A 19,346-nucleotide genomic window follows, 5' to 3' on the forward strand; every position below is an offset into this window, starting at 1 on the left:
CAAGAGGAAGCTTATATCAAATGGCTGACAAAATTCAGTGTCAGGGAAATGAAGTCAGCTCCCCAAGTTTACACCACAGACAAGAGTCAGATTCAAGGGGCTGGATTTTAAACCATTGTTTTCTCCAGCAGCAGACACGGTCTCTACCACTGATGTGAAGCCCTCGCTGGAGCAGATACAGTATGAGGACCAGGGTGGCTCAGCTGAAAATACTGTTTCCATTATTGCTGTTATATTTATCCTCCCATTCTCTTCACATCTCAGAGCATGTACCATTGGCTTCCCCGTGTTCAGGGGAACACCAGGATTTCTCAGCTGCAGCTGTTTTTCCAGGGGAACCTTCTTTCAGAGTGAAATGCAATTTGTCTGCATCACTTTTGATCCCAGCACAGAGTTTGATCCATGGGAGACCTTGGTAATTTGGCCTTGGCCTCTGCACCTGGGCCCACATATTGGGTGTCATGCTGTGACCACATCCACTGTGATGAATTGAATTCCTCAGCTTGACCCTTCAAATGATCTTCCTCTGTGGCACTGACATTCATCCTGTAGGAGTGAATACAATTGGATATGAATTTTTGGACCTAATATTCAGAAGTGATGCTGGAGTCCTACATGATCCTGGTCTCATTGACGGGTGCTCACCTCCTATTCATGCATAGGACCCCCTGCCCATGTGATTCTGTGCTGTATATCCCTACTGGCTGAATGAGACAATGGCTCTCACCATGTTTTCCCTGCAGCCTGGATCATGTTCTGGACCCACATCCTCCTTCCCAGCCTCCTGTGTCTGCAACTTGGATCTTTGGGTTGGAACAGAGTCCTTTTGGATATAGGCCCCATCACAGTGCACAGCACAATCGGCCACAACGGAGTTCCTTACTGTGCTTTTCCTAACTTTCTACAGCACCTGACTCCAAACAACATTTCTTGACTGTAGGTGAAGGTGGTTTTTCGGGTGAAGGTGTTTGCTCTTTTGGCTAGTTACTCTTTCTAAGTTGTTTTCATGTATATGGAGGTATACATGTTAATAATTTTAGGTTGTATTTCCCCTGTTAACCTATATTATATCAATTTAATTATGGGCAATCAAAGAACCTAGAAAAGAAGGAATATTATTTTGACTCTACAATGTCATTTTTCTCATTTTCACCTACTTCTAAGAATAAATGAATACTGTTACGGTTTAACAGGTGAGGTGGTCTGTGGAAGAATTCACAGCAAAAAGATGCCATGAAGAGAGGATTAGAAAGGGCCAAGTATTGCTAGTCAGTACAAGGCAAAGGGTGGCTTCTGCTTTCCAGCGGTGCCTGTTGCTAAGGGACAAGCAATGCAAGGGTCTTAATCTGTGCTGAAGTTGATAAGAGGGCTGTTTTTAAAATTTAGTTTGTTTGCTTTCCAGGAGATAGTCTGGCAGATGTATAGGGAGGTGCCTTAACAGTATTGTTCCCAAGCCTATAAAATATGACTGGAGCAAAAGTTTTGAAGAGTTCAAAAGAGGGTGCTTTTAATGGGTGCAGGAAGGAAACTTTCTACTAACTAGAGATTCCTTGGTACAAATTATCCCTGAGATGTGACAACATCAGGGAGGAGGGGTGGCAAGAAGGTAGCCTTGAAAGTAGTTATCTTGTGCAGTTTGAACAGAGGAGCTGTTTTAATTAGAAGAGCCAACAATCTTGGGGTTCAATTACCAGGTGCATCTCATAAATTGTGGAAATTCACAGCAAGGAAAAAGAAAGACCTTTCTCCTTGTCCTTACAAATACCTCGACACTTTTATTTTATTTTATTTTAAAAATATTTTTATTGATTTTTTACAGAGGGGAAGGGAGAGAGATAGAGAGTTAGAAACATCGATAATAGAGAAACACCGATCAGCTGCCTCCTGCACACCTCCTACTAGGGATGTGCCCGCAACCAAGGTACATGCCCTTGACCGGAATCAAACCTGGGACCTTTTAGTCCGCAGGCCAACGCTCTTTCTACTGAGCCAAACCGGTTTCGGCTACCTCAACATTTTTAGAACCTAAGGCTTTATTTCTATATCTTTTTTAACCTTTGCACTCGGATGTCGAGTGTGACTCGACACAGTTAGCATCGGTAGCAGCTCGTATGAAAAAAGCAAGCGAGTGCAAAGGGTTAAAGTATGTTTTTATTGATTTCAGATAGGAAGGGAGCAGGAGAGAGAGATAAAAACATCAATTATGAGAATCATTGATTGGCTGCCTCCTGCATACCTACTGGGCATAGAGCCTGTAACCCAGGTATGTCATCTTGGCCTGAATCGAACCCAGGGCCCTTCAGTCTGCAGGCCAAAACTATTCACTGAGCCAAACCAGCGGGCGCATGAGGACATTTGTTTTCTCTTTATTTAATTTATTTTTTATTTTTTTAAAATATATTTCATTGATTTTTTACAGAGAGGGAGGGAGAGGGATCGTGAGTTAGAAACATCTATGAGAGAGAAACATCAATCAGCTGCCTCCTGCACACCTCCTACTGGGGATGTGCCCGCAACCCAGGTACATGCCCTTGACCGGAATGGAACCCAGTCCGCAGGCTGATGCTCTACCCACTGAGCCAAACCTGTTAAGGCTTTTTTTTTTTTTTTTAGAGAAAATGGGAAGGAGGGAGGCCGAAGGGGAGAGAGAGAGAAATAGAGGAATGAGAAACTTCTATGTGAGGGAGACACATGGATTGGTTGCCTCCCACGTGTGCCCTGAGTGGGTGGTGGGTGTGCACGGGGATTGGACCTGCAACACAGGTATGTGCCCTTGACCAGAATCAAACTCAAGACCCTCCTGTGGGCCAGTTGATGCTCTACCATGGCGCTACACCTGCCAGGGCTAGTGTATATATTTTGATTGAAGGGTTTGTTTAAGGAGCTACTACAGCCACTTCATTAGTTTCTGGCTCTTTTTGTAGTTCCTTTGTCTTTTGTCTTCTGGTCTTGCTTTCTGATTTGATGCTTTTCTATAGTGGTTTGACTCCTTTCTCTTTTGTATGTATATCTGTTACATCAGTTTTTGCTTGTGATTTCCAAAAGACTTACATAAAATAAGTCATACTCTTTACCTTGTAAAATTTCCCCATAACACCTTCAATTATATACAAAAGTTCTACCCACACACCCCTTTTTAGGTCTTTGAGGGCACATTTCACATCTTTTCATATTGTGTATGTTATCCTTGATATTTTGACTGGTTTTCATTTTTGACCTTTCTAATGAGTTATGTATTGTGCATTCCACCAAGGCTGTGTTGCAGTACTGTGGATTCTATTCTATTCTCACCTTTACCCGTGAGATGTACGCTCTGCTACGTATTCATGTTTCTACTTAGTATTGTTTTTCATCTTGAAGAACTTTCTTTGGCATTTCCTGTAAGTCAGGTTGAGTGACAATGAACTTCTTTAGCTTTTTTTTTTTTCAGGGAAAATATTTCTTCTTCTTTGTGAAGAACAGGGTTTCTGGATAAAGTATTGGTGATTTTCACTGAGTATTTTGAATATACCATTTTATTTTCTCCTAGCCTGCAAGTTTTATTCAGAGAAAAATAGCAAAACCCTCATTGGAGCATTCCCCTGTGTGCAAGGAGTTTCTATTTTTTTTTTTTTTTCCTTTCACAATTCTCTTTGAATTTGATTTTTTAAAATATATTTTTATTGATTTCAGAGAGGAAGGGAAATGGAGAGAGATAGAAACATCAATGATGAGAGAGAATCATTGATTGGCTGCCTCCTACACATCCCCTATTGGGGTTCGAGCCCACAACTCGGGCATGTGCCCTTGACTAGAATCACACTCGGGACCTTTCTGTCCACAGGCCCATGCTCTATCCACTGAGCCAAATCGGCTAAGGCTGAATTTGATTTTTTAACACTTTGTTTATAATGTGTCTTAGAGAACTCCTCTTGGCATTGAATCTGTACTGGGTCTTGTGAGAATCATGAACTTGGATAATCACATCTCTTATCAGATTTTGGAAGTCTATTTTCAGTTTATTTATTTAAAAACATTTTTTATCATTTTATCTTCCTTGCTATTTTTGTCCCTACTTCCCTTCTCTCTCTCTTGTTTTCTCCCCTTCCTCTGGGGCTTCCATGTTTAATAATTCAACTAGGCTGTCTTCACTATTTTGTGTTTTTCTGTTCTACATACATGATTTCCAATTACCTGTCTTAGGGATCACCTATTCTTTCTGCTACTTGATCATATGTCATTTTGAAACTTTTATTGCATGTTTTCACTTTATTCATTGTATTCTCCAACTAGAGAATTTGTTTGATTCCTTTTTATGCTTCCTGCTTCTCTGAACTTCCTTTGTTCCTGTATTGTTTTTTTTATTATTATATTGAGTTACATTTGTGTTCTCTTGTAGCTCAGTGATATTGTTAAAATTAAATATTTTGAATTTTTTTCTTGATGTTAGTAGATCTCCATTTTGTTTTATTCATTATTGAAAAATTATGATGTGCCCTAGCTAGTTTGGCTCAGTGGATAGAGTGTTGGCCTGCACACTGAAGGGTCCCAGGTGTGATTCCAGTCAAGGGCACATGCCTAGGTTGCACACTCGATCCCCACTGCCGGGTATACAGGAGGCAACCAATCAATGATTCTCTCTTATCATTGATGTTTCTATCTCTCTCTCCATCTTCCTTCCTCTCTGAAATAAATAAATATATGTATAAAAATTTATGATGCTATTTTGGTAGTGTTTCTTTTTACATTATATTTCTTTTAATTTTTTGTTAATACCCAAGGCTATTCTTTTCATTGATTTTAAAAAAGAATATTTTTTTATTAATTTCAGAGAAGAAGGGAGAATGAGATAGAAACATCAATGATGAGAGAATCATTGATTGGCTGCCCCACACCGGTGATTGAGCCCATAACCTGGGCATGGGCCCTGACTGGGAATCAAACCTTGACCTCCTGGTTCATAAGTTGATGCTAAACTTCTGAGCCACAATAGCCTGGTGATTTTTTTGGGGAGGGGAATGGGAGGGGGTAAGAGAGAGAGAGACATACAGACAGAGACATCAATTGGTTGCTTCCCACACATGCCCCAATCAGGGCTGGGGATTGGACCTGCAACCCAGGTATTAGCCCTTTACTGGGAATGGAACCCACGACCATCGGTGTGGGGACCAGTGCTGTAACCACTGGGAAACACTGGCCAGGGTTTCTTTTAGTCTAATTTTTGATGACCACCCATTGATGAGTCAATTACTCCTTGCAACTGTAGAAACTAACTGGTTAGAGAAAAAGCTCTACCTGCATATAGCTACAAGGGTTCTGACTGGGTGGGGTTTTGTGTTCCAGTTTTGAGATAACTCTCAGCAGCCTAATCTAATCTTTTTTAAATATAATTTTATTTATTTCAGAGAGGAAGTGAGAGGGAGAAAGAAAGAGAGACATCAATGACGAGAGTAAATCATTGATTGTCTGCCTCCTGCACTTCCCCTATTGGGTATTGAGCCCGAAACCCAAGCATGTGCTCTCGATCAGAATCAAACCTGAGACCCTTCAGTCCCCAGGCTGGCGCTCTATCCACTGAGCCAAATCAGCCAGGGTATCAGCCTAATCATTTTGTTGCTCCATGAGATGAGGTCAAAGTAGCAAAGAATGTAGGGGGCCTCAGTGACTTTGGCAGCATTTTTCCTCAATGGCAGCATTGGCCTCTGGAGTTCTAGGTACAAAGACCTCTGGGAAAATACTGATGACTTTTTCTACTACTGGGGAGGTTGCAGCCAAGGAGATATTTCTTGGAATCCATGCCTATGAACTTTATAGTGTCTTCTGATGTGCACACTCTCGAGAGTTTTCAGGTGTTGCAGAGCCTGAGAATTCTATCAAAAAGTTTTCCAGGCTTTTCCACAGAACAAGTCATTAGTGTCCACCCTAGTGCAAGCAGACTGTGCTGGCAGACCTGGCCTGTACAGCTGTCTTTTGGCCCTCCACTCATCTTTGCACATGCAGTATCCGCAGTCATCCTTTCTGTGCAGCTCTCCTGTTTTGCTCCCCTGCATTGCTATCTGTCTTAATTGGACCCTTATTCCCCTACTTCACGGATGTATCTGTTGGTGGGCAGTTGTCAGCTTGCCCTTGAAACTGGTATGAATTCTGATATCTCCTTGTCTGCCATTTACTGACATCACTCACATCAGTCTTTTTCCTGTAGTCTGTTTGGTGCTGGCCATCTGGGCCGCGCCAGCACAGCCAAGGAGGGTTCGGCAAGCCTGAGGGAGGTGGTGAAGGATGGAGAAATGATAGAGAAAGAGAAAAAGCTGGGTCTAGGTGGATCTTCTGTGCCCTGCTGAGGCCACAGACAGATCCAGACTGCAAAGCTGAGGCTTTATTTATTGTCAGGGACAAACAAGGCAGTTGACAATGTTCTTGTAAGTTTCACTTGTTTTGGCAGCACTTGCTGCCCCTCCCACAGCCCACTAGCTACCCAGGAAAGATCTAGGGAGCAGTCACAAGTTCAAGCTGGGACTTGTTTGTGACTTTGCCAGCAGGTCAGTCCGAGGCTTAACCCTATGACCGCTCCCAACAGCCATCCATCTATTCTGTTTCTCTTTTAGGAAGTGCATTATCTGTAGCCAATGTAATGACTCACTAGGGAGTTAAGATAGAGTCATTTGAGCATCATGTCTCTATCGACGGTAGGCTGGGCTCAGAGGGAGTCTTGCCTTGATCAGTGACAATTGGTAAAGGTGTGACATTAGCGCTTTATTAAGGTTGTAAGGGGGATCACAGGCTGTAAGAACAGTGTTTTTTTACTCTTGCTAGTACCCACACTTCAATCTCCTTGTTTTTCCTCATTGTTGAAACTTTGCCAACTACTTTGTTCTAGGAATTTTAATTTCTACTTAAACTTTCAGCTCCCTGATAATATTTACCTCTGCATCTCAGCCATTTCTCTTTACTGATTTCTCTGTACTGCTCTCCAACTGTGACCCATGCTTGTGGTGCATTAGCGTGTGCCCATCCTATCTAATAAAAGAGTGATATGCAAATTGACCACCACTCCAAGACACGATATGGCTGCTCCCATGTGGTCAAAAATGGCTGCCCCATGTGGACACAAGATGGCCACCACAAGATGGCCTGTAGGGGAGGACAGTTGTGGGCAGTTAGGGGTGACCAGGCCAGCAGAGGAGGGCGGTTGGTGGGGGACCAGGCCTGCACGGGAGGACATTTTGGGGGGACCAAGACTACAGGGTAGGGCAATTGTGGGTGATCAGGCCAGCAGAGAGGGCAGTTAGGGGTGACTGGACCAGCAGAGGAGGGCAGTTGGGGGAGACCAGGCCAGCAGGGGAGGGCATTTGGGGGGGATCAGGCCTATAGGGGAGGGCAGTTGGTGGGGGCCAGGCCTGCATGGGAGGGCAGTAAGGAGTGACCAGGCCAGCAGGGGAGGGCAAAATTCATCATAGCTTAGATTTGGAAACAGCATAAATGCCCATCAGCAGATGAGTGGATAAGAAAACTATGGTACATCTACACAATGGAATACTACGCTGCTGTAAAAAAGAAGGAATTCTTACCATTTGCAGCAGCATGGATGGACCTGGAGAGCATAATGTTAAGTGAAATAAACCAGGCAATGAAAGAAAAATAACCACATGTTCTTATTCATTTATGGAAAATAAAGAACATTATAACCTGATGAATAAAAATATAGATACAGAGGCAATAAAGCACCAAACTGACTGTCAAATTACAGTGGGAAGGCTGGGGAGTGTTGGGGAGGGGGGGAAATAGATCAACCAAAGGACTTGTATGCATGCATATAAGCACAACCAATGGACACAAGACACTGGGGGGTTGGGATGAGGGCATGCGACGGGGGTAGGGGAGGCTGGGGGAAGGTCAATGGGGGAAAAAAGAGATATATGTACTAATATATGTAATATTTTAAAAAAGAGCTAAGGTGCCCAATTTCAGTGCAGCAGCTGTGCCTGCAGTCTGTCTGGCTCATGCAACTTCTGCCTCTTCCTGCAGAGACATTTCCAGCCCGACCAGCCCAATCACCCCTCTTTAACTGCCTTTTGCACAAGGACCTGTATTTTAGGTGCTTCTGAGAAAGAACCTGCTGACCCACCTGCAGGGAGGCAGGTGCTGTGGGCACTGAGGCTCAGTGTGGGTTTCTACCTGGGAATCTCCAGGTGGCTCGCTAGAGCTCCCTGCATCTCAGTTGTCTGAATGCTACTGGACCAGTGCACAAATTTGTGCACATTGAAAGGAAATTAATTAAAAGACATATTTTATTTTATTTTTGTGTGACATGTTTTTAAATTTTTTATTTAATTTATTATGAACAACTTCACACATTTTAAATAAAACAACCTCATTTTAAATGGCTGTTTAAGTATTATTTTATCTGATTACACCAAAGTTTATTTATTAGTTAATTCCTGTATTGTTGAACATTTCACCCTGATTTATTAGACTCAAGTCCCTTCACCAGGAAAAGATGACAACTTTCTTTAGAAATTTTTAAGATGTGTTTCTCCTGAGGACTTGACATTTCATACCCCTGCAGTGATGATCTACGAGTTTCCTACAGGAGTGATTTGGGGCGGGAGGGGGGGGGGGAGAAACCCTGATCCCTTTCTTGGACTCAATGACTACATTACCTAGAACACCCTGCGTGGAATACCAACAGCTTAGCCAATGAAGAGTCCGAAGCTTCCAGGGAAGCTTAAGTCGAAGGGGCGGGACTTCCGGCATCCTCTTGGCGGGCATTTTGGCTCTACCCAAACGCTGTCAGCACCCTGTTTGGAGGTTCCAGATCGCTGGGTCCGGGTGGAAATGCCCCCACAGAGAAGGCGCGAGAGTCGGAGTGCACACAGCACCCGGGTGACCGGTTCCATGGCCTCAACAGGCACCGCCATTCCTGCGGCGGCCGCTTCTCCCGCCGCTCTCCCCGGGCTCCGCACACACAGTCCGATGGCGGCGCCCGCCCAGAGGCGCGGGGCTGAGGTGAGTTCCTGTCCCCCGGACCCTCACCGCCTCCTCACACCGAACAGGACCGCCCGGGTGCGGGCGCCTGTCACGTCCTGCAGCTCAGTCCGCGTGGAGGACCGTGAGGAAGGCGGAGGAGAGAGGAGCGTTGTGGCTTCTGAGGCACAGCCAGTGCAGGGCGGAGAGGACAGGGCTGACTGGCATCTGAGGTTCCCTGAGGGTGTGGGCTGTGAGGATTGGCGGACAGATCAGAGGCTGCAGGGAGGACGGCACAGCCTCAATCCGGGCTTTTCGGGCTTTGGGGTCCCTCAGAGGACGGGTGGTTCATGAAGCATCAGGCTGCAGTACAAGCACTCTCGGATACCACATGCCAAGTTCATGGTTGATCTCCTGGGAAGGAGTAGGAAGAGGACAGAGCTGAGGGAGTGAACTTGGGGTCTGAAGAAAGAAGACATTACACAGTGGTGAGCACATCTAGAGAAAGAGGAAGTGTGAGCTGATGGTGCTGGGGACCTGGCCTGGAGACTTAAGGGTGAAGCATCATCCCTGGTTTGGCTTTGTCCTGGAGGCATGATCTGGGAGACTAGCTTGGCAGGAAGGCTGGGGCCCTGCAGGCATGGCCCAGAGCTTAGATGCATGCCCTCCCAGGCCCCAAACCCTCTGCTGTACCTGAGGGCAGTAACAGTGAGTAATGGGACTGTGATGAGAGAGCAGCCTGCACTGGCATTAGGGCCTGGTGTCCACACTAACCGGGTGCCCTGGAGGAGGTTGAGGGGGGGAAGGTGTGTCAGGAGTAGGAGTGGGGGTTTCTCAGAGAGACAGCTCTAGTGTCAATTGTCTCAATTCTGACAGGTTGGCGTGACCTTTGAGGACATTGCCCTGTACTTCTCCAGGGAGGAATGGAGCCTCCTTGATGAGGATCAGAGACAGCTGTACCTGAATGTGATGCTGGAGAACTTTGAACTTCTATCCTCCCTGGGTAAGACTTTCACTCTCAACAGAGACCCAGACTTGACATTCCATATCCTCGTGCCCCTTTACCCAGGATGTGCTCTGTCCTCACTGCTTGACTTTCAGGTTTTTTGGGGCCTTGCTGTTCTTGGTAGCCTGGTTTGTTTGCTCTGCCCTTTTCTTTTTCTGCAATCTCAGTACCTCCTGTACTGAACTCCTAGGGAGGGATTTGGGGTTGGTAGTGTGGCAGGGAGCCTAATGGATTCCTCCATGATTAATGAGGAAAAGCATTTTTTATATTCCTGTTGGTCATTTGTACAAATTTTGGAAAAATTGCCTCTACATCTTTTGCCTATTTTTTAAAATATATTTTTATTGATTTTAGAGCGGAAGGGAGAGAGAGAGAGAGAGAGAGAGATAAAAACATCAGTGACTCCCTAACTGGTTTGGCTCAGTGGATAGAGCATCACCCTGTGGACTGAAGGGTCCCAGTTTTGATACCGGTCGAGAGCATGTACCTTGGTTGTGGGCACAACCCCAGTAGTGGGTGTGCAAGAGGCAGCTGATTGATGTTTCTTTGTCATTGATGTTTCTAACTCTCTATCCTTCTCTTTCCTCTGTAAAAATCAATAAAATATATATTTTTTAAAAATAAACATTAATAATGGAAAGAATCTTTGATAGGCTGCCTCCTGCATGCTCCATCATGTGCCCTCACTGGGAATCCAATCCTGACCACCTACTTCATTGGTTGACACTCAATCACCCAATCACCGAACCTCATCTGGCCAGGTTAGCCAATTTTACTTTTACTTTCAGTTTTTTAATTTTATTTTAAGAAAATGATTTTAAATATAATAATGTTACACGCAACATACTTTAATATTTAAAGAAAAATGAACTTTTATATAATAATATTAATATTGCAAGAATAAAAGTATTTTAAATATAATAATACCAGAGACCCGTTGAATGAAATTCGATCCTACCAGAATAGGGCCTAAATGGGCAGTCAGACATCCCTCTCACAATCCAGTACTGCTGGCTCCCAAATGCTTGCCAGCCTGCCTACCTTATTGCCCCTAACTGCTTCTGCCTGCCAGCCTGATTGATGCCTAAGTGCTCTCCTGCCAGCCTGATTGCCCCCAACTGCTCTCCCCTGCAGGCCTGGTCCCCCTGCAACTGTTTTCCCCTGTAGGACTGGGTCCCCCCCAACTGCCCTTTCAAGTCCCAGTTGCCCCTAACTTCCCCCCTCTGCTGGCCTGGTCACCCGTAACTGCCCTCCCCTGCTGGCCATCTTGTGGCGGCCGTCTTGGGTCCACATGGGGACAGCCATCTTTTGTGTTGGAATGATGGTCAATTTGCACATAACTTTTATTAGATAGGCTTACCAAAACTGTATCACAAAAGTTGTAGGAAATACTAAAAATCTAAAAACAATAGGATTACTTGTATTATATTCTATAATCCCCCCCCGCTCTATTTTTGTTCATCCTATCTAATCAAAGAGTAATATGCAAATTGACCATACCCCTGCTACAACCACAAGCCACAACCTTCAGCCAATCAGGAGCGAATATGAAATATACCCAACAAAGATGGCTGAGGTCAAGGAGAGCAGGAGGGAGGCTTGGGTTTCCCCAACAATGGAGGAAGCCAAGCTTTCCGCCTGCCCTTGCTGGCCCAGGCCTCTACTTAAGGCTACAAAGTTTCAGTTATAGGTGAATAAATCCCTACAGAAATGGCTGCGGCCATGGAGCAAGCAGGAGGCTTGGCTCCACTCCAGGCTACAAAGTTTCAAGTGTAGAAGATAAATAAATCCCAGATACCAGGGCCTCCGCTTGGGTCGCTGGGGGGCATGGCTGGCCTGCAAACCACCACAGGCCCCTCGCCTAGGCTGCCCCATGCCCCAAGGGAACCTCCACCCTGATCCAGGACACCCTTTTTTGTTTTGTTTTTTTACAAATTAAATATTTTTGGCAATCCTGCCCTCAGAAAGTTTAGTGTGGCCATCTCTCCAGCAGTATCAAATGGTGTTTACCTTTGTGAACATAAAAAATACTCAAACCTGGAAATAATTTTTGTGAGTTTATTTGGTTCAAAGTTTCAACAGTTGCTAGGAAGCAAAATCTCAAGGCATTGATATAATGCTCCTGAGAATGGCAGTTTTGCACCTTATTTGATATATTACAATCGAAAGAGCAGACATAGGTGGGTTACATGAAATTCATTGGTGATAGATCCAGAACTGAAATATCACTGCTGACATGTACACATAAGGAACTGTTTGACATTGAAATTGGGACTCAAAAGAACTGTTGGCTCAGAAAGAAACTCACTACAGACTGATTCATTTGCCTCTCAGCATAACCATTATTGCTTGTCTCATTTTCTGTTCTTATATGTGTATTCCTAGTATCACATGATCTCACTTATCTATGGGAAATAATGAACAACATAAACCGATGAACAAAAACAGACCTGGAGACAGGGAAGCATCGATCAGACTGTCAAACCTCAGAGGGAAGGTAGGGGAGGGTGGGAGTAAGGGGGAGAGATCAACCAAATGACTTGTATGCATGCATATAAGCCTAACCAGTGGTCACAGACAACAGGGGGGTGGGGGCATGCATGGGGATGGGAATGGGGGAATGAGAACAAATATGTAATACCTTAATCAATAAAGAAATTTAAAAAAAAAAAAAAAGAAATTCATTGGTGATAGATTAAGGAGGCAGAAGAGAGCAAAGCGGGGCTACATCTGGAATTTGATAGAAAGTAAAATGATAGTTGCATGCAGGATAGCTGATAATCAATATTAATATGATGAAAATAGCAATGGGAGTATTAGTACTCTCTGCTATGGTGCATTTGTTGTGCCCTGAGGAATCCCGAAAAAGGGAAGTTACTCTGACATTCCAAAGGGATGTTATCATAGATGCAGAAGATGATAGACAGGCTCAGTTAAGGTAAAGATTGACTTTTGTCGGTGAATATTCTAGCTGAGGATATGTCTAACTGTCATTAGCTGCTTTTACTTAGAAAGTTTTAATTTCAGACCATCCTTTGTGGATATTTTATTTTATTTTATTTTATTATTTTTTAATATATTCTATTGATTTTTTACAGAGAGGAAGAGAGAGGGATAGAGAGTTAGAAACATCAATGAGAAAGAAACATCGATCAGCTACCTCCTGCACACCTCTTACTGGGGATGTGCTCGCAACCAAGGTACATGCCCCCGACCGGAATCGAACCCGGGACCCTTCAGTCCACAGGCCGACGCTCCATCCACCGAGCCAAACCGGTTTCGGCTCCTTTGTGGATATTTTAGGACTCTGAATTTCCCTAGGTTGTCACTGTTTACTGATAAAGTATTTTTCACACAGAGTAGTTGTGTTTTTATTAGCCTGCAGTATAGTGTTACCATGTCTTTATTATTTAATTGGAACTGCAAATACTTGTGTGAATTTCCTTCTATATCAGGATATTCGCTTTATTGAGGAGATCTGAACTGAATCCACAATATCTCCAAACAGTATGTTCATATTACTTGCAAGTATTTTCTCCCATCCTGTAGATTGCCTTTTAATTTCATTTTGTTAATTGCTGTTGTGATGTTAAGACGCTTTTTCATTTGTTGTAGTTTAGACTGTGTAGTTTTGCCATTTTGCGTGGTGGTTGGTGTCATATCCAGAAAATCATATTTAAAGCTAAGGTCCTAAGCGTTTTCTCTAGGTTGTCTTGAAGTAGTTTTAAGTTTTGGGATTGTCATTTAATTGTTTCATGCAGTTTGAGTTCATTTTGTTAAGTTGTGTCCAGTTTTGTTGTTTTCCTGTGAATATGCACTTTCACCAGCACCATTCAGTGAAAAAAACATCTTTTCTTTCTTGTGTGTATTCTGGTTTTTGTCAAAAGATACTTGAATGTATGTGCCTGGGATTATTTCGGTCTTGTGTGTTCTGTTCTATTGGTCTTTGTTTCTGTGTTTATTCCAGTAACACACTATTTGGTTGCTTTGGCTTTGTAATAGATTGAAGTTAGGAAGTTTGATGCCATCAGGTTTGTTCTTGTTCAAGTTTGCTTTTGCTATTCCAGGTCTTTTGGTTCCATACATTTCAAGATTCTGTTTTTATTTCTTTGTTAAATACCATTGGCATTATCATCTGGATTGCATTTAACCTGTAGATTGCTTTGGGTAATATAGACATTAAAAGGGTATTAAATTTCAGCCCTGGCTGATTTGGCTTAGTGGATAGAGCATTGGCCTGCGGACTGAAGGGTCCCAGGTTCGATTCCAGGCAAGGGCACATGCCTGGGTTGCAGGCTCGGTCCCCAGTGGGGGGCATGAGGAGGCGGCCGATCAATGATTCTCTCTCATCGTTGTTTCTATCCCTCTCTCTCCCTCTCCCTTCCTCTCTGAAATCAATAAAAATAAAAATATTTTAAAAATGAAATAAAATAAAAGGGTATTAAATTTCAAATCTGAAAGCACAGATGTCTTTCCATATGTTTGTGTTTTCTTCCAGTTTTTCATCACTGTCTTGAGTTCAATGTACAGACCTTTCACAATTTTGGTGGAATTTATTCCCGAGTATTTTTTGTTGATTCTGTTACAAACTTGACTACTTTCTTAATTTCTCTATCAAAAATTTATTGTTAATGTGTAGAAATGACACTGATGTTTGTGTGTTGACGTTCATATCCTGTAAACTTTCCAAGATTTTTATTTTTGAACTAGAGGCCTGGTGCACGAAATTTGTGCGGGGGGGGGGGGAGAGAGCTGTGTGTCCCTAAGCCCAGCCTGCACCCTCTCCAATCTGGGACCCCTCGAGGGATGTCTGACTGCCCTCTCACAATCCAGGACTGCTGGCTCCCAACTCCTCGCCTGCCTGCCTTCCTGATTCCCCTAACCGCTTCTGCCTACCAGCCTGATGGATGCCTAACTGCTCCCCTGCCAGCCTGTTTGCCCCTAACTGCTCTCCCCTGCATGCCTGGTCATCCCCAACTGCCCTCCCCTGCAGGCCTGGTCACCCCTAACTACCCTTCCCTGTAGTCCTGGTCGCCCCCAACTTTCCTCCTCTGCTGTCTTTGTCACCTCTAACTGCCCTCCCCTGCAGGCTTAATTGCCCCCAGTTGCCCTCCCTTGCAGGCCTGGTCCCTTCCAACTGCCTTCCGCTGTTGGCCATCTTGTGGTGGCCGTCTTGTGTCCACGTGGGGGCAGGATCTTTAACCACATGGGGGCAACCATCTTGTGTATTGGAATGATGGTCAATCTGCATATTACTCTTTTATTAGATAGGATAGAGGCCTGGTACTCTGGTGGGGGCCAGCTGGTTTGCCCTGAAGGATGTCCCGGATCAGGTTTGGAGTTCCCTTGGGGCGAGGGGCAGCCTGGGCGAGGGGCCTATGGTGGTTTGCAGGCCGGCCACGCTCCTGGTGACCCAAGCGGAGGTCCTGGTATCTGGAGTTTATTTATATACAATTGAAACTTTGTAGCGTGGAGTGGAGCCAAGCCTTCTGCTTGTACTGTGGCGGCAGCCATTTCTGTTGGGATTTATGTATCTTCTATAATTGAAACTTTGTAGCCTTAAGCGGAGGCCTAGGCTGGCCAGGGTGTGTGGAAAGCTTGGCTTTCTCCAGCGCCAGGTGAACCCAAGCCTCCCTCCTGTTCTCTCTGGCAGTAGACATCTTGGTTGGGTATATTCAAATATTCGCTCCTGATTGGCTTATGGGTGTGGCTTGTGGGTGTAGCAGAGTGATGGTTAATTTGTATATTACTATTTTATTAGATAGGATTTTAGAGAAAGGAAGTGAGACAGAGATAGACAGAAATAGAGAGGAAAACATTGATTTGCTATTCCACCAGTCTATGCATTCATTGGCTGTCCCCTGTGAGTGTCCTGAAGGGAAATTAAACCCACAACCTCAGGGTATTGGGGCCACACTTTCACAGAAAGAGCCATCTGGCCAAGGCTCTGAATTTGTTTTTAATTTCAGAAGCTCATATTGGGATCTTGACACTTTTCCCTATGTAGAGTCATGTCATCTGCCAACATCTCATATGATACCTTGTAGTTCATAGTGTAGGGGGTAATATCATTTTTTCTTTTTCTTTCTCTTTTTCTTTTTTTATAATTTTTAGATGTTATTTTATTTATATATATATTACTGATTTTTTTTACAGACAGAAAGTGAGAGGGATAGAGAGTGAAAAACATCGACGAGAGAGAAACATCAATCTGCTGCCTCCTGCACATCTCCCACTGGGCATGTGCCCGCAACCAAGGTACATGCCCTTGACTGGAATTGAACCCGGGACCCTTGAGTCCACAGGCCAACGCTCTATCCACCAAGCCAAACCAGTCAGGGCTTTTTCCTTTTCTTTAATAAAGCTTCTAGCAAATTTGGTTTATGCTCTTTTTGGTTTTGAAAATTTTTGCAATTTTATTTTTAGAAAAAGAGGGAGAGGGATAGTGAGAAACATGGATGGTAGAGCAAAACATTGATTGCCTTCCTCCTGTGTGTTCCCTACTAGGAATCGAACCTGCAAACACAGCATTTTCCCTGACCAAGAATGTAATTGGCAACTTTTTGGTGCATGGGATAACGACCAACCAACTCAGCCACAGTGGAGAAAAGCGTTATAAATGCAGTGAATGTGGGAAATCTTTTACCACTAACAATGAACTTCATTGCCATCAGAGAGTTCATACGGGAGAAAAACCTCATAAATGCAGTGATTGTGGGAAATCTTTTACCAGGAGCACTAATCTTCATCTTCATCACAGAATTCACACTGGAGAAAAGCCTTATAAATGTAGCAAATGTGGGAAATCTTTTACTACCAGCACTGCTCTTCGAGGTCATCAAAAATTTCACACTGGAGAAAGGCCTTATGAGTGCAGTGATTGTGGGAAATCTTTTATCAGTACCATTGGCCTTTCCCGTCATCAGCGAATTCACACTGGACCAAAGCCTTATCAATGCAGTGAATGTGGGAAATCTTTTCTCAGTAGCACTCAACTTCATCTTCATCAGAGAGTTCACACTGGAGAAAAGCTTTATAAATGCAGTGAATGTGGGAAATATTTATCTACCAACACTGCCCTTCAGGTTCATCAGAGTGTTCACACTGGAGAAAAGCCTTATAAATGCAGTGAATGCGGGAAATCTTTTAATAGGACAAGTCACCTTCATGAACATCATCAGAGAATTCACACTGGAGAAAAGCCGTATAAATGCAGCGATTGTGAAAAATCTTTTAGCACTAGCACTGACCTTCACTGTCATCAGAAAGTTCACACTGGAGATAAGAGTTATAAATGCACTGATTGTGGGAAATCTTTTACCAGGAGCACTTCCCTTCGAGATCATCAGAGATTGCACACTGGAGAAAGGCCCTATGAGTGCAGTGAATGTGGGAAATCCTTTGCCAGGAGCAATGACCTTCGTGTTCATCACAGAATTCACACTGGAGAAAAGCCTTATAAATGCAGTGAATGTGGGAAATCTTTTAGCACTAGCACTGACCTTCACTGTCATCAGAAAGTTCACACTGGAGAAAGGCCTTATAAATGCACTGTTTGTGGGAAATCTTTTACCAGGAGCACTTCCCTTCGATATCATCAGAGATTGCACACTGGAGAAAGGCCCTATGAGTGCAGTGAATGTGGGAAATCTTTTTACAGTAGCAGTGACCTTCGTGTTCATCAAAGAATTCACACTGGAGAAAAGCCTTATAAATGCAGGGAATGTGAAAAATCTTTTACCACTAGCAGTGACCTTCACTGTCATCAGAAAGTTCACACTGGAGAAAGGCCCTATGAGTGCAGTACATGTGGGAAATCTTTTTACAGTAGCAGTGACCTTCGTGTTCATCACAGAATTCACACTGGAGAAAAGCCTTATAAATGCAGTGAATGTGGGAAATCTTTTACTACCAGTTCTGCTCTTCGAGGTCATCAGAAATTGCACACTGGAGAAAGGCTTTATGAGTGCAGTCAATGATGGGAAATCTTTTGTCAGTAGGCCTGGCCTTCAATATCATCAGAGATTGCACACTGGACAAAGGCCTTATGAGTGGAGTGACTATGGGAAATCTTTTCCCCAGAGCCGTGACCTTCATCTTCATCACAGAATTCACACTACAGAAAAGCCTTATAAATGTAGTAAATATGGGAGCTCTTATATCCATAGCACTCTCCTTTCTGGTCATCAGCGAGTACACACTGGCGCAAACCATTATAAATGCCATAAATGTGGGAAATTTTTTACCACTAATGAGTCTCATACATTTAAATACCTACATGATATAAAATCCCCATAAGTTTTTATGGAGTGTTTTTTTTTTTTGTTTTTGTTATTTTATGTTGGAACCATATGTAGCTATGTTTCACTTTCTGAAATACTTAGATTTGTTTCCAGATCTACGTCACTGCATATTTCTGTTACTTAAGGTATTTCATTTGTACCACCTCTAAGATCCTATCAATGGCATCAATCACCATCCTCTTGTGCCCAATGAAGCTAACTCTGTTGTCGAATTTATTGGACTGATTAGTGTTAGCCCCACAAAACATAACATTGCAGGGGAACTGCCATTTTTAGAGATACACATTCCCTAGATGACAGTGATGGATTTATTGAGTGCTGAAAACATCAATGGAAGAACTGCCATTCTCATGTCTCTTTGGTTTGTGAAATAATGAAGGCTTTTTCATAAGTCTTCTTTCATCTTGGATGTTCTATTTACTGTGTGGGTTAGCTTATAAGGAGGTCTAAGCTCTCCAAACATGATGAGGTGAAAACCTTTCATGGGGCCTCAAACATTCTTTGACCTTGACTGAACAGTGTGGTATACAAATTAACTTAGCACTTTTTGCCTAATTTTCATGGCTGCCCATCTTTTCCTAATAAACACTGTGGATTGTGGACTCTCTTTTCCTCATGTGAAGATGGAAGCTTTGAGGCAAAGCCATCACTCCAAAGATGGGGTAGCTGTGACAACCTCAAGTTTATCTTTGAGCTGTGTTAATATTTTTATTGTTTTCAAGGGATGCCAATATATTTAAAGACAATCTCTTTCCATGTCTTGCAGAGGGCCATGTGCCCTATTGCCTTTAATTCCATGGGCGACGGTCACTGGTTGGAGGACCATCGCAGTTAAGGGAAACATTCTCACTATAAAAACACTGGCCTAATGTGTTTTGGAGGGGGCTGTAGCCCATTAGATGGAATGTCCCTCATCTAAACTTGCATCCAGGAATGTTTCTGGGCCAAAGTAGCTCAACTAAAGGACTTATATGCATGCATATAAGCCTAATCAATGGACACAAACAACAGGGGGTGGGGGCATAACTAGGAGGTAGGGGATAATGGGGGAATAAGGACAAATATGTAATACCTTAATAAAAATTTAAAAAAAG

At 43.5% G+C, this 19,346-nt stretch overlaps 2 protein-coding genes and 1 long non-coding RNA gene across 3 annotated transcripts in view; all 3 read left to right on the top strand.

Annotated features, from left to right (window-relative positions):
- LOC129147648 (zinc finger protein 773-like) overlaps window positions 1-19,346 on the top strand; it is a 123,378-nt gene that overhangs the window by 58,245 nt on the left and 45,787 nt on the right. The window lies entirely within an intron of this gene.
- Window positions 8,913-12,431, top strand: LOC114229687 (uncharacterized). Its single transcript, XR_008554934.1, has 4 exons — window positions 8,913-8,985; window positions 9,820-9,946; window positions 10,603-10,710; window positions 12,335-12,431. It is a non-coding gene; the product is annotated as an uncharacterized LOC114229687 (long non-coding RNA).
- On the top strand, window positions 15,791-19,259 carry LOC129147747 (zinc finger protein 420-like). Its single transcript, XM_054711045.1, has 2 exons — window positions 15,791-15,812; window positions 16,574-19,259. Exons 1-2 carry the CDS (start codon window positions 15,791-15,793, stop codon window positions 17,926-17,928), a joined length of 1,377 nt encoding a protein of 458 aa, XP_054567020.1. The 3' UTR covers window positions 17,929-19,259.

Source organism: Eptesicus fuscus, chromosome 21, assembly GCF_027574615.1.
Source record: "Eptesicus fuscus isolate TK198812 chromosome 21, DD_ASM_mEF_20220401, whole genome shotgun sequence".
Taxonomy (NCBI): domain Eukaryota; kingdom Metazoa; phylum Chordata; class Mammalia; order Chiroptera; family Vespertilionidae; genus Eptesicus; species Eptesicus fuscus.